At 43.1% G+C, this 13,788-nt stretch overlaps 1 protein-coding gene across 1 annotated transcript in view; it reads left to right on the top strand.

Annotated features, from left to right (window-relative positions):
- The window catches only part of CD101 (CD101 molecule), a 68,955-nt gene extending 56,684 nt beyond the window's left edge, over positions 1 to 12,271 (top strand). Inside the window, exon 9 of the mRNA XM_060201817.1 lies at positions 10,993 to 12,271. Coding sequence (XP_060057800.1) covers positions 10,993 to 11,228 — 236 coding nt within the window. The 3' untranslated portion in view covers positions 11,229 to 12,271. The remainder of the gene's footprint in view (positions 1 to 10,992) is intronic.
- The last annotated feature ends 1,517 nt before the right edge of the window (positions 12,272 to 13,788 follow it).

The raw sequence follows: 13,788 nt of genomic DNA, 5'->3' as shown, positions 1-13,788 counted from the left end.
TAAGAAGGAAGAACTTACCATGAAAGTTATGGCATATCATTGAACACATTTAAGCAGGGAAGTGGCATCATCAGATTTACATTCTAGCAAGCAACCCCTGGGGACAGTGGTCAAGATGAACTGGAAAGGGAGAAATTCTTTGAAACAAAACAGAGAGAATTCTTTGAAACTTCAGGTACCCAGGTGAGTCCAAATGAAGATCCAGATTAAGGGAGTGCCCATGAAGACTGAGAGAAGGTTCAGGATGCTAGGAGATGTACTCTTAAGGACTTAGAGGCAGATTAGATGGGTGTGGAGGTGAGAACATAGAAAGAGGTGAATATGCAGTTTCCGGTGTAGATCACCAGTGGAGATAGTCACCGCTTTGAGTACTACAGGAGAAATGTTTGAAGGGAGAAATTAGTTCCATTTTGAGTAAGTCAGGATAGAAGTGAATTTGGAACATCTGTGAGTTATCCAGAAAGAAGAATACAATAGGTAGTCGAGCGTTAGCATAGCAGGTTAAGCATCCGTGCTGCAAAGCACAAGGACCAGTATAAGGATCCTGGTTCAAGTCCCCAGCTCCCCAGCTGCAGGGTGAAGAAGGTCTGCAGGTTTCTCTCTTTCTCTCCCCTTCTCTGTCTTCCCCTCCTCTCTCCATTTCTCTCTGTCCTATCCAACAACGATGATATCAACAACAACAATAACTAAAACAACAATAAAACACTAAGGGAAACAAAAGGGAAAATAAATAATAATAAAAACAATTTTTTAAAAAGAAGTATCCAATAGGTCCTGGGATGTCCCAATGAAATCTTTGCTACAGACTAGAAACATCAACTCATAGTGATACTAAAGAATGGATCTCTGAGACCAGCACCATTTATTATCAGGAGAGTGAAGAAAAAGAGCCTATGAAGGAGAATGAAAGAAGTAGCAAAGTATAAGAAACTGGAGTAAAATGTTAACATGGAAACCCAAGGTATAGAAGGTTGGAAGAGGAAGGGAGAACTCAGAAGACTCAACTATTGCAAGAAGCCAGTTAAAATAAGAATGGGAAAGGACTGCAGGGAAGGGTCAGGGTCCTGGTACATGATGGTGGTGGAGGACCTAGGCTGGAGGAGAGATTGTTTTGTAGAAAACTGAGAAAATTTACACATGTACCAACAACTGTATTTACTATAAAATATTAATCCCCCCAATAAAAAATTATCCTAACAAATATAAGAATGAGAAAGTATCCATTGCCTTTGACAATAGAGGGCAACTCCAGAGAAGCAAGCAGAGAAGTCAGACTACAGTGAGAGAGTGGACACATTGGAGACTGATAATGCTCCTAAGAGCTTTGGCATAAAGGGAAAGAAAGAAGACAATACTATCTAGTGAGAGGTGTCAGTGAACTCTTGCTTTCTACTGGTTTGAAATGGTGGGCATGGAGCACATTATGATTCTGGAAGGGAAAAGCCAATGGAGGGGGAAAAGATGCAAAGCAGAAAAAGTAGGCATGTTTGATAGACCAACATCCTTCATCAGCAGATACAACCTCCTAACTAGGTTCTTTTCCAGGGTATCTTTCCCTGACCAATATCCACTTGTCCTTTACCTACCAACTTAACCGCCACTTTCTTACTGATTGACTTTATTTCCTGGGTCACCATAGCTATGTAGCATTTGTTGTCACCACTAGACTGTACAGTGACTGAGCAGTGGCTATCTCATTCCAAGCACTGGCAGAGTGATTATTCTGCTTATGAATACATATATAATCCAGGTCAAATATAATATGCTACCAGTTGTTGCTCTTCAGATGGTTTCCCGCTACCTCCCTTGGTTATTTCAGGCTGGGATGGTTCTAGACTGCATGGCAGGACTATCATTAGACTCAAGTGAAAACAGAAAAGTTAACAGGCATTTCCCTAGAGGATGGGTCTTGCATTGTCTCCTGTATCTGACCTTACTTGTGACAAAATTGAGGCAGGGACTGAGTTTCTCTGTGATTAATCAACAAGGACAATATTGTTCTACTGGAGAAGTCATGATGTGTTTTTTTATGTTTTTCTATGCAAAAACATGTCATTAATTTTCCAAAATCCAATATAAGAAAGGTAAAGGACAAGGTGTCATGCTTGAGCCTCCAAGGTTCCAGTTTTAATCCCCACCACTACTGTAAGTCAGAACTGAGCAGTGCTTACTGAAAAAAAAAAAAAATGGTAGTCAGGTTGTAGCGCAGCGGGTTAAGCGCAGGTGGCGCAAAGCACAAGGACTGGCATAAGGATCCCAGTTCGAGCCCTCAGCTCCCCACCTGCAGGGGAGTCGCTTCACAAGTATTGAAGCAGGTCTGCAGGTGTCTATCTTTCTTTCCCCTTCTCTGTCTTCCCCTCCTCTCTCCATTTATCTCTGTCTTATCTAACAATGACGACATCAATAACAACAACAATAATAATAACAATAAAACAACAAGGGCAACAAAAGGGAATAAATAAATAAGTATTTTTTTAAATCTTTTTAAAAACTGGAAAAAAAAAAACCCAGCAATTTTTCTTTTTTAAAAAATATTTATTTCCTTTTGTTGCCATGGTTGTTTTATTGTTGTAGTTATTATTGTTGTTGTTGGATAAATCAGAGAGAAATGGAGAGAAGAGAGGAAGACAGGAGGAGAGAAAGATAGACACCTGCAGACCTGCTTCACTGCCTGTGAAGTGACTCCCCTGCAGGTGGGGAGCCGGGGGCTCAAACCGGATCCTTCAGCTGGTCCTTGCACTTTACACCACATGCTCTTAACCCGATGTGCTACCACCTGACTCCCAGCCCAGCAATTTCTAAGACTTTGAAGGAACTGGGTTGTTGGTAGAAGAATGCAATTTGTTGCTATTTTCCAGTATATAAATTTGCAGGCTCCCTGCTCTGGGTCTCCTGCCCCCCTGGCCACTGGTGGTGAGGGTCAGAGCAGCCCCCTGGGAGTCTTAGGGTAGCTCCATGTGTTGAGGGCAAATGCTCAGAGAGACAAGCAGTCACCTCTGGGAGAGCCTCAGTGGGGCAACTCGTTTATTGAGAGAGAAAGCAAGCAGATATACCCATTGCACAGGGAGAAGATTGAGGTAATCAATAACCCAAACACAAAGCAACACAGTGCATAGTCACATTTTGACCTACAAACTATTTGATCACAAGTGAAAAGTTACCATACAAGGTTTGATCACAAGCTTCACAATGCATATTTCCTGGGGGTAAATTACAGGCACCTCAGGGTGAAGGGAAGGGGGGGGTGAGTAACAGGAGTTTGTGGTGGTTTTTCAAGTTTGGCCAAACACAATGTACATTCATGACCTTTGTTTTAAGGGGAGAGGAGGAGCATGTGCAGAAATAGCTCCCATTCTGGAGTAGCCATCCATCATTAGTTTATGAGGTCAGGGGAACCTGCACTTGTCTTTACCCGGAGGGAAAGCTTGGGGTCAACCCACTCAGACCTTATGGAAACAATGGCCTGGACTTTACAGGACAGTGGGCCCACCCTCCAATATATATATATGATATGGATCTGTTTTAAAAAGTTGGTCCATCAAAGAAGATAGTTATTCTCAGGCTGGCAAAATAGCTCACCTGAATAGTGCACTTGCTTTGTCATGCACATGACCAATGTTCAAGCATGGTTTCAAGCATGGAGGAAGCATCTGTGGGAAGCTACAGTGTAAGTCCAGCCCCTACAAGGGTCTGAAGGAGGAGAGGAAAATGAAAACACTCTGGAGCAAAGAACTATTGGAACTATGGAATGCTGAACACATTTATTGGAACATACATCATAGTTTGGCAAACATCCCCATGAATTTGGATTCACCCGATTATGTAATTATTTGTCTTAAAGATTTGAGACATTCTCTCACTCTCTGTTCTGGTCTGGGAGGAGGTCAGAGACAGTGATGTCCTTTAATGCATGTTCCTCAGAGAACTGCTTTTCAGCACATATCACATGGAGGTTTTGCCTCAGAAACTGTCTGACAGCACATGGCACAGAGGTTTTCCTCTGATAGTTGTAAAGCATGTTACACTGAGGTTTGTGTCAGAAACAGTTTTGCACTCTGTCTCTCCTGACCTGGTCTCCTACAAGCATCAGCACTGTGGTGTCTTTCCTCTGTCTCTCTGTCCCTGTCTCCCTTTCTTTATCTGAAAAAAATCATATCCAGAGTAGTGAAGTCATGGGAAAGAAAAAGGAAAGAAAGAAAGAAAGAAAGAGAGAAAGAAAGAAAGAAAGAAAGAAAGAAAGAAGGGAAGGCAGGAAGGAAGGAAAGAAGGAAAGAAGGAAGGAAGGAAAAGGAGAAAGGAAGAGAGAGAGAAGAGAAAGAGGAGAAGGGGGCCTGTCAGGTGGTGGTGCACCTGATTAATTGCACACATTATAGTGCACAAGGACCCAGGATCAAGCCCCTGGTCCCCACCTGCAGGGAGACAGCTTCATTAGGGGTGAAATTGGGCTGAAGATATCTCTCTGTGTCTTTCCCTCTATATATCCCCCTCTGTTCTCAAGTTCTCTCTGTCCTTATCCAATAATAAATAAATAAATAAACATATATTTTTCTAAAAAGGAAAAGGAACAAAAAGAAGAGGAAATTTGTCTCTACTTCCAGTGAACTTTATGGAGAGAACTTGCTTCATTTATGCTTCCCTAGTGCCTCCAGTGAGGCCTGGCCAGTGCACTCAGCAAAGTTGCTATGAAAAAGTGAACAAATGAATCTCCAACTGGGTTCAAACAGGATGCTTACAGGGGTGCACTCATTCTGAGTTCACTTGCTCCATGCTACATTACCCTATTTCCTAGCAGGAATGAACACTTTTGCATAGACACAAGGGTATATAGTCAGTTGCCCAAGTTTTGATTGAAATAGAAGAGGAAGCAATAGCTCCCTTCTTAGTCTACGCATCCCTTCCTCTGAAGTCAGGGTTCCAAAGTTAAGTATCCACAAGGCTTGATCCTTGGAATGTGTTTGGTTGTGGGTTGCAGTAAATGATAACTAAGCCTGCTGGTGGCCTGCTCTCATCACATATTTGCTTCTGCCTTGCAGGCCTTATACTCTGAGCACTGGGCTTCCTTCCATTTGGATTAATTTAAAATGCTACCCCTTAAAGGTTTTGAATATCACTGATTCTTGTTCAGATGAGGGTGAGAGGCAGATGGTGGTAAATGGTGATTGTGGGATACAAAGCAAGCGGTGCCTTCCCAGCCTCCCGGGTTCAGGAGCTCTGGAGCAGACAGCTGATAGCTGTTAGCCAGCTGAGCACTGGGAAGAGTTGAACTTTGCCACCTTTGAAGGGAGTTCACTGGCAGCAGTGCCTCTTCCTCCCCATTAAGCTAGCCAGCTCCTGTGGCAATCCCTTGACAAGGAAGCCTGAACTCTCATATGCTAAGTGTCAGGTTTCTTCCTACTAGTCTCACCCCCCACCTCCATCATCACAGCATCATCCTGGAAGCAGTACTACACGCACATCAGAGACACTCTCCCCCAGTTCTCTACCTCCCATGACTGAAAAAGTCTCTTAAGTAATCAAGTGACCCTCATCTGAATGTCACTTCATTGTGGGACAGAGGAATCAGAGACTTCAGAGACGGGGACCCTGGAAGGACATGGGCAATCTGTGCACGTTGAGTAAGAAATTAATAGCTCTGGCCTAGTCATTGTCCAGTCTCTTGCCAGGATTTTATCTTCCTCAGGAGGATTCTAGATAATATTAATTAAAAAAATATTTATTAGGGGCTAGGCAATGGTGCACCTGGTGAAGAACATCCAGATTCAAAACCCTGGTCCCCACTTGCAGGGGAAAATCTTCACGAATGATCAGTCAGGGCTACAAGTGCTTATCTTTTCCCCTCTCTCTGTCTCCCCTCTCCTCTCAGTTTCTCTCTGTCTGTATCCAGTAATAAATAAATAAAAATAATTTCCAATTTTTTAAAAAAATTATTTATTTACTGCCACTAGAGTTATTGCTGGGACTTAGTCCCTGCATGACAAATCCACCACTCCCAGCAATCTGCTTTGTTTTTCTTTATCTGGAAGATTAATGGTTTACAGTCAACAGTAAAATACAGTAGTTTATACATGTGTAACATTTCTCAGTTTTCCACATAACAATCTACCCACCCCACATGTCCTCCTCTGCCATCATGTTCCAAGACCTGAACACTCTCCCTCACCCCAGAGTCTTTTACTTTGGTGAAATACACCATTTCCTTTCTTTTTTATTTTATAGGACAGAAAGAAATTGAAATGAAAGGGGAGATAGAGAAGGAGGAGTGTCGTATGCTTTATATTGGTTTGTTCTAGCCCTCCCCCGCCAAGAGAATTGGATCAGTCCAGTTAATTTCACGGCCCGCTTGGCCCCGCCCCAAGGAACCCCGAGAGAGGGTTCCTGAGTTCGAGAGTGCCTGAGTTCGAGAGTTCCTGAGTTACAGAGTAAGAAAGAGTGCTTGCGCCGCCGCAAAGAGACAGCAGAGTTCTGTTTGGTGATTAGTTTGTCTTAGTTTATGAATCGTTGTTCTTGAATAAAGAAATACAGCTTCCCTGCCCAGCCATTGTCTCCGCGTCTCTGTTACCCGCCCGTGAAGCTAGACCCGCCCGGCAAGAGCCTTCCAAAATTTTAACAACAGAGGAGAGAAAGAGCAAGTGAGAGAGACCTGCAGCACTGCTTCACCACTCATAAAGCTCCCCTCCAGCACCATCTCCTCTTGTGGAGGTGGGGAGCAGGTGGCTTTATCTCAGGTCCATGCACATGATAATTTGTGTGCTTAAACAGGTGAACCACCATCCAGACCTTCCTATTATTAATTTCTTACTGGCTCAACAAACACAGTTGGCATTATGCGAAATGCTGTATCCTGCATTATCTCATCCCCACTTGGTTGAGGAAGTGCAAAACCAGAATATGAGCCTAACTCTCCTTGATTTGTTTGCTTGTATGTTTTTTGCCACCAGAGTTATTGTTAAGGTTCAGTATCTTCATGATAAGTCCACTGTTTCTAGCAATCTTTTATTTTTATTTTTATTTTGTTAGAGGGAAAGACAAAAAGAAATAGAGGCAGGTAGAGACAGAGAGGAGGAGAAATACCTGCAGCACTGCTCCACCACTTGTGAAGTTTCTCCGCTGGCCTTGAACCTGGGTCCTCACACACGGCAATATGTGTGCTTTACTGGGTGTGCCACCACCTAGCCCCTCAACTCTTTGACTTGCAATGAGTACTGAGTCCCTAGTCTGTCCCAGAGTGGTGTGAATTATCAAGGTCAATGCAGTTAGCCACTAATTTCTCTAGCCCCGTTCTCTTTTCACTATTATTATCATTATTTATTAGTGATTTAATATTGAAAAATTTCAATTCAACAGGGATATAATTCCACACTGTTCTTACCACCAGAGTTCTGAATCCCAAGTCCCTCCTTTGCAAACGACTGAAGTTCTCCCAAGGTTGTAGACATGGGTTAACTATCATCTCTACAACTATCTCTATATTTGAACATAATTGCCCCTTTTTTCTTCCAGGTCCATTCCTCTTTTTCCCTCCAAGCCACTCATGACCCTATTATGACATCCAAATGTCCGTTCCTTCTGCTCTCTCCAGGTGCTGATGGAACTGGAGTTCAGAGCCCTCTTATTCTCTTCCTCCTATCAATTCTCCCCCACTGGGAATACGTATCAAAATAGTTTTGGGGCTGCAGAAGGTAGGAGTTCTGGCTTCCATAATTGCTACTCTGCTGGACTTGAATGTTTCTAGCTCCATTCTCTCTCAGCATTGCAATCCATAGTTCCTCTTAAACACATGCCTTCAAACATATTCAAGCAAGACCTGGGAAAATTATTGTCATCAAGCAGAGCCTTGAAGATGTGGAAAGGGGGTGAAGTAAATTCAAATTCTACCTTTACTGTCCTTTTAAATGCAGTTTTAGGGTGACAAATGTAAATGAGACCATTAGAAAATCCAGGCCTCCCCCCTGCAGCTCCATGCTTACTAGTTTCTAGGGACTGGCCTGTTTGGGGACGATATTCATTTTTTATATATAATGTGATGGCAGACACTTTCAGGTCCCTGTATGCTGAATTCACATGAGATTATTGTTTCACTCACCAGTTTCCATTGAAGACTGATCAGCAAAATGCTGCACAAAATCAAAACACTTAAGACTCAGACCATGTCCTCCAGGGCCTCACGATGCAGGAGCTGAACAAATGCTTCAAATTCTTTCTTGATCTCCATCAAAGAGACATTCTTCAAGGTGCAAAATGCATCAGCAATGCTAGAAATAGAAGCCGTGTAGCATGAGGCTGGTGGAAATGACCTCTAAACCTGTTTTCATCTCTAAAAGCCTATAATCCCTGAGCTTAACCTTTGAAGGAGAAATTACTTATGTCATTACAATTTTCCAATAAAAAACACAGTGACTATTAGCATCTGATATTTTCAGAGCAGTCTTGACTTCTAGTGCCCTGTAATTTTTTTTTTAAATGAAGTTGAGGGCTGGGGAGGAAGTATACTGGTTATATGAAAAACAAAGACTTTCATATCTGAGGCTTTAAGGTTCAGTCCCCAAATACTATCATAAACTAGAGCTGAGTAGTGCTCTGCTATCTGTTTCTATTTCCATTTCTCTTTCTCTTTCATTAAATAAAAAAATTAATTAAAATTTTTATTGATTTATTATTGGATGGAGACAGAGGGATTTAGAAGAGAGAGGGAGATAGAGAGGAAAAGAGACAGAGAGACACTTGTAGCTCTGCTTCACCACTTACGAAGCTTTCCCCCTGCAGGTGGGGACCGAGGGCTTGAACCTGGGTCCTTGCACATTTTAATGTGTGCACTTAACCGGGTGTGCCACTGCCTGGCCTATAAATAAATATATATTTTTTAAAAAAATGAAATTTAAAGCTGGCAAGATCACTCATCTAGATGGTGTGCCTGCTCTGCCAATCACATGACCCAGATTCTAGCCGGACCCTCACCACATTGAAGGAAGCTTTGATGCTGTGGTGCCTTTTTCTTTTCCATCTCTCTCTCCTCTTCCCCTCTGAAAGATTCAGCCCAGAGCAGTGAAGTCCCTATAACAACAAAATGGATGGATGAATGGGTGGATGGATGGATGGATGGATGGATGGATGGATGGATGGATGGATGGATGGATGGGCAGACAGACAGGCAGGCAGACAGATATTTGGAAGACTATATTTAGTGGCTGGCATCTCTTTAAGGCTGTGTTCTTCTGTATCAAGAACCTCAAATCTGGACTCTTGACTAGTGAGTAGCTCAGGCTGCTATTTCCTGGAGCTGGTGTTGTGTGCAGCCTCTCACCTCTGCATCCTGACTGTGGGGGCCACTCTGGGCTTCTTGCATGCACATCATGTGTCTGTGCTGATCATGCTCCCCTTGGACTGCAGCTGCCCCAGCCATGTCCTCTAATGTGCCTTTATATAGCTGCTTCTTACCCGTGTGGCTGTAGTTAATCCAGCTGCACTCAAGTCAGCAGAAGTCTTCAAGTGTGTGTACTAAGAAACACAGCACTCTCCCTGACCTGCACTGACAATATGAGGAGGCAGAGGGGATGGTGACAGAGATGTGCCCCCAAGACAACACAGCCTTGCAAAGTGACATGTCCTTGATTTAAAAAAAATTAATGAAATTAAGTAACAATAATAAAATTCTGTGAGAGCATAAAAGAAAACTGTGCTGGAGAGGAAGGAGGAAGGCCTGAGGCAGAGCCTGTGAGGGACCATAAGATGGGCTAGGCCAGAAGGATCCAAAGGCATATGGGCCACCCAGCAGGGAGGGTGAAGATGGCAGTAGAAGTATTTATTTGCTTGTTTGTTTGGTTGGTTGTTTTTAGATAAAGACAGAGAAGGCAAAGAGTCAGAGATTGAAAGGGACCACAACACTGAAGCTTCCTTCAAGCAGTGAGGGCTGGGCTGGAAACTAGGTTCTTCATATGGCAAAGCAGAGCACTAAGTGAACTATTTCACTGGTCCTGGAAGTAGAGCAGTGAGGCCTAGTGAAAGATAGTTGGGGATGAGAAACCAATTTAGAGATAGGAAGGGAAGGTACATCTCAACATAGGTGCTATTATGTATTTATTTTAATTTTTGTCTTCTCTGGGGCTTCACCACGCTGTACTGACATTTTTAGAGACATAGAGAGAGATAGAGGGGCAAGGCAGTGGCACACCTGGTTAAGTGCTCACATTACAGTGCACAAGGACACAGGTTCAAGCCCTTGGTACCCACCCGTAGGGGGAAAGTTTCTCAAGTGATGAAGCAGGGTTGCAAGTGTCTCTCGGTCTCTCTCCCTCTCTATCTCAATTTCTCTCTATCTCTAATAATAAATAAATTAACTAAAAGAGACAGAGGGGAAAAAGGAGGGGGGAAGAATATCACAGCACAGAAGCTTCCTCCAAGGTGGTGGGAGCTGGACTTGAACTTGGGTCCTGTGCATGGCAAAGCAGTGCACTATTCAGGTGAGCCACCTTTGCCAACCCAGAGCTCTGCTACTTAATAAGAACAGTGCAGTGGATGAGAGTATATGTGCATATGTGTGTGCGCGTTCACGTGTATGTGCATGTGTGGGAATGTGCACAAGCACATGCTTAAGCAGTCATTTTGAGAATAACTCTGTTAAAAATTCAGGACCGGCAACAGAGTTGTGAAAGGGGGTTGAATTATAGATATCTTTTCTGAGGAGTCAAGATAAAAGGAGAGGTTTTCTTTTTTGTTTTGTTTTTCTTGCTGGCTGTTAGCTTTAAGTAGGCCATTGGAACCTCAGGCTGTTGGAAATTGCTAGGCGGGTGGGAGCTGGGTTGGAATAGCAGTGTCCTGGAGTCCTCTTCTCCCAACTCTTTCCTTTGCTCCTCACAAATGATTTAAGGAACCAGCTGCTATTTGGCCCCATTATTTCTGCAAAGACCTGCCAGTGACAATAAATGCAGGAAGTGTTTCTAAATGGTCAGTGTAAATGAACTGAAAACTCACTGTTCTTTCTCCTTATTGTTGCAGAGCCCACTTTTCCTTCGAGGATCTGTTCATCTGCATCTTTACTCTACTTCCTGGTCATCTGCCCCTTGGTTCTGTTTGTTCTTCTGCTCATTTCCCTACTCTGTTTAGCCTGGAAGGCCAGGAGACTTTCCATGCTGAGCCAAAATGCACAGAAGAAAGAGGCTCTCTGGGTGCCCATGACAGGGACTGAAGGCAACACAGTGACCAGGAGGGAAGAAGAAGAGGAAGACAACTGACCCTTAAGAGCATCTGTCACCCTAGGATGAGTGGGAACTTTGGAATTAGACTGACAGGGATGGGACTGGATCCTGGTTCCCTTATCTGAGTCTGTGGTCTTGGGAAAATTAGCTAGGAACTACTTAGTTACCCTAGGTGTGCTCTCTTGTACCAGCACTGTTAAGTGTTTCTTTGTGTAATACCTCTTCTATCGCCTCACACTCACCCATGCGCCATCATCCCACTTCACACCTGCCACACATTAGAGGGTTTCAGTTTCCCCGTCTTCAAGGAGAAAAGCATTTCTCCCATGTAGCTTCTAGGGATCAACCACGATTCAAAGGTAAAACCCAAGTTGAGTCTGCCTTCTGTTCCTTGTGATTTCCTGGAAACACTCAGAGCTTTCCAGTCACTCTGGTGCTAGGTAATCATTTTCTTTCTGATGAGGTGAGTATCTGAAGTCAACAGGACAGAAAAGAAAAGAAAAGAAAAGAAAAGAAAAGAAAAGAAAAGAAAAGAAAAGAAAAGAAGAGAAAGAAAAAAAAAGAAAAGAAAAAGTTGGGAATAAACCTTTCCTTTACATCACATGGTCCCCCCAATACAGCAAGACTCTGGCTCCCAGGCAGAAGGCCCATTTTCTTCCTCTATCCCATTTCTAAATACCACTCAAGAATGAGTAGGTGCTTAATTAGTAGTGGGCTTTTTATACAGTGAGAAAACATTTGTAACCTTGAGTTTCTTCTCTCTCTCTCTCTCTCTCTCTCTCTCTCTCTGTTATAAGATGTATTAAGTCACAACTAAAGGAAAAATCTGTTTCAGATTTTAGGCAACAGTCAGTTCCCCCTTCCCCAACACTGTACATCTCCCCTTCCCTTCCACTAGGTCCACACCTGGTCCTCAGTCAGCTCCTCTTCCTCCTCCTGCTTCTCCTCTTTCTTATAGTCTTTCCTTTTAAAATTTATTTATTTATAAAATAAAAACTACCAGGGGATCGGGCAGTAGCATGGCGGGTTAAGTGCACACAAAGCAAAGTGCAAGAACTGGAGTAAGGATACTGGTTTGAGCCCCCAGCTCCCCATCTGCAGGAGGGTCTCTTCACAAGTGGTGAAGCAGGTCTACGGGTGTCTATCTTTCTCTCCCCTTCTCTGTCTTCCCCTCCTCTCTCCATTTCTCTCTGTCCTAGCCAACAACAATGACATCAATGACAAGAATAATAATAACCACAACAATGATAAAACAACAAGGGCAAGAGAAAGGGGGAAAATGGCCTCCAGGAACAGTGGATTCGTGGTGCGGGCACTGAGCTCCAGCAATAATCCTGGAGGCAAAAACAAACAAAAAAACAAAAGATTTTTTTTTAATTTAAAATATTGACAGGACCACAGGATAAGAAGGATGAAATTATATACAGCTCTTACCACCAGAGTTCTGCATCCCACCCTCTCCCTTGAAATCTTTCCTATTCTTTATCCCTCTGGGAGCATGGACCCAGGGTCATTATAGGATGCAGAAGGTGGAAGGTCTGGTTTCTCTGCTGAACATGGGTATTGGCAGGTCGATCCATACTCCTGTCCCTATCTTTCCCTAGTGAGGCAGGCCTCAGGAGAGGTGGGGGTCCAGGTGAGGACCATTGGTGAGGTCTTCTGTCTGGGGAAGTCAAGTTGGCATTATGGTAGCATCTATGACTTGGTGGCTGATTGTAAAATTACAATGTATAGTACCATACCACATCCACCCCCAAAGTTCTATATCCCCACCTTCTCACCTTACAGAGATAACCACCATAGTTCCCACTAGTCTTACAAGCAGTTTTTTTTTTTTTTTTGCTTCTATTTTGTTTGGATTTTTTGGAGGGGTAGAGAGTTAATGTAAATCAGATATCTAGATTCCACATATGAATGAAACCATCTGGTAGTTGTCTTTCATCTCTTTACTTATTTTCCTAAGTATAATCCATCAATTTTGTCCCAAAAGACACAATATCATCTTTTTTATTACAGAGTAGTATTCCATAGAATATATATATCCCATAAGTTCTTTAGCCAGTTATCTGATGGTGGGCATTTAGGCTGCTTCCAAACTTTGACTATTGCGAATAATGCTACTATGAACATAGAGGTACATGTGTCCCTTCTAACTAGTGTTTTAATATTCACTGGATAAATGCCTAAGATAGGTATTTCAGCACCTTTTTTTCTTTGATGTGACAACTGGGTGCTGGGAAAGGATATTAAACAATTGTAAAAGAAAGTGACAGCTTCTCTTCCAGCTCTAGCTGAAGCTGGATGTGCAGGGGGATGTTCAGGTCAGGTTTGGCTCTGCTGGACTCCTTAGTTTCAACCAGGAGAAGCCAGGCATGTGGAGTAACATGGCTTCTGTCAGCTGTTCCCAGGAGATATAAACCACCCCTCTGGGCCGGAAGTCCCCTCACCTTTGTTTGGAAAGCTGTGGTAGCCAGGATTGGAAATTAATCAGTGCCACATAATAAGACTTGAGAAAATACATCTATTTATTGTCCCTGTGACCAACAGTGTGGCTTTAATACTCACTAATTTGCATTTCCAAGGAGAGCAATTTATT

The sequence above is a fragment of the Erinaceus europaeus genome, chromosome 11 (assembly GCF_950295315.1).
Source record: "Erinaceus europaeus chromosome 11, mEriEur2.1, whole genome shotgun sequence".
NCBI classification, from domain to species: domain Eukaryota; kingdom Metazoa; phylum Chordata; class Mammalia; order Eulipotyphla; family Erinaceidae; genus Erinaceus; species Erinaceus europaeus.
Note: the sequence above shows the minus strand (reverse complement) of the source record. Positions and strands in the feature narration are given on the sequence as shown.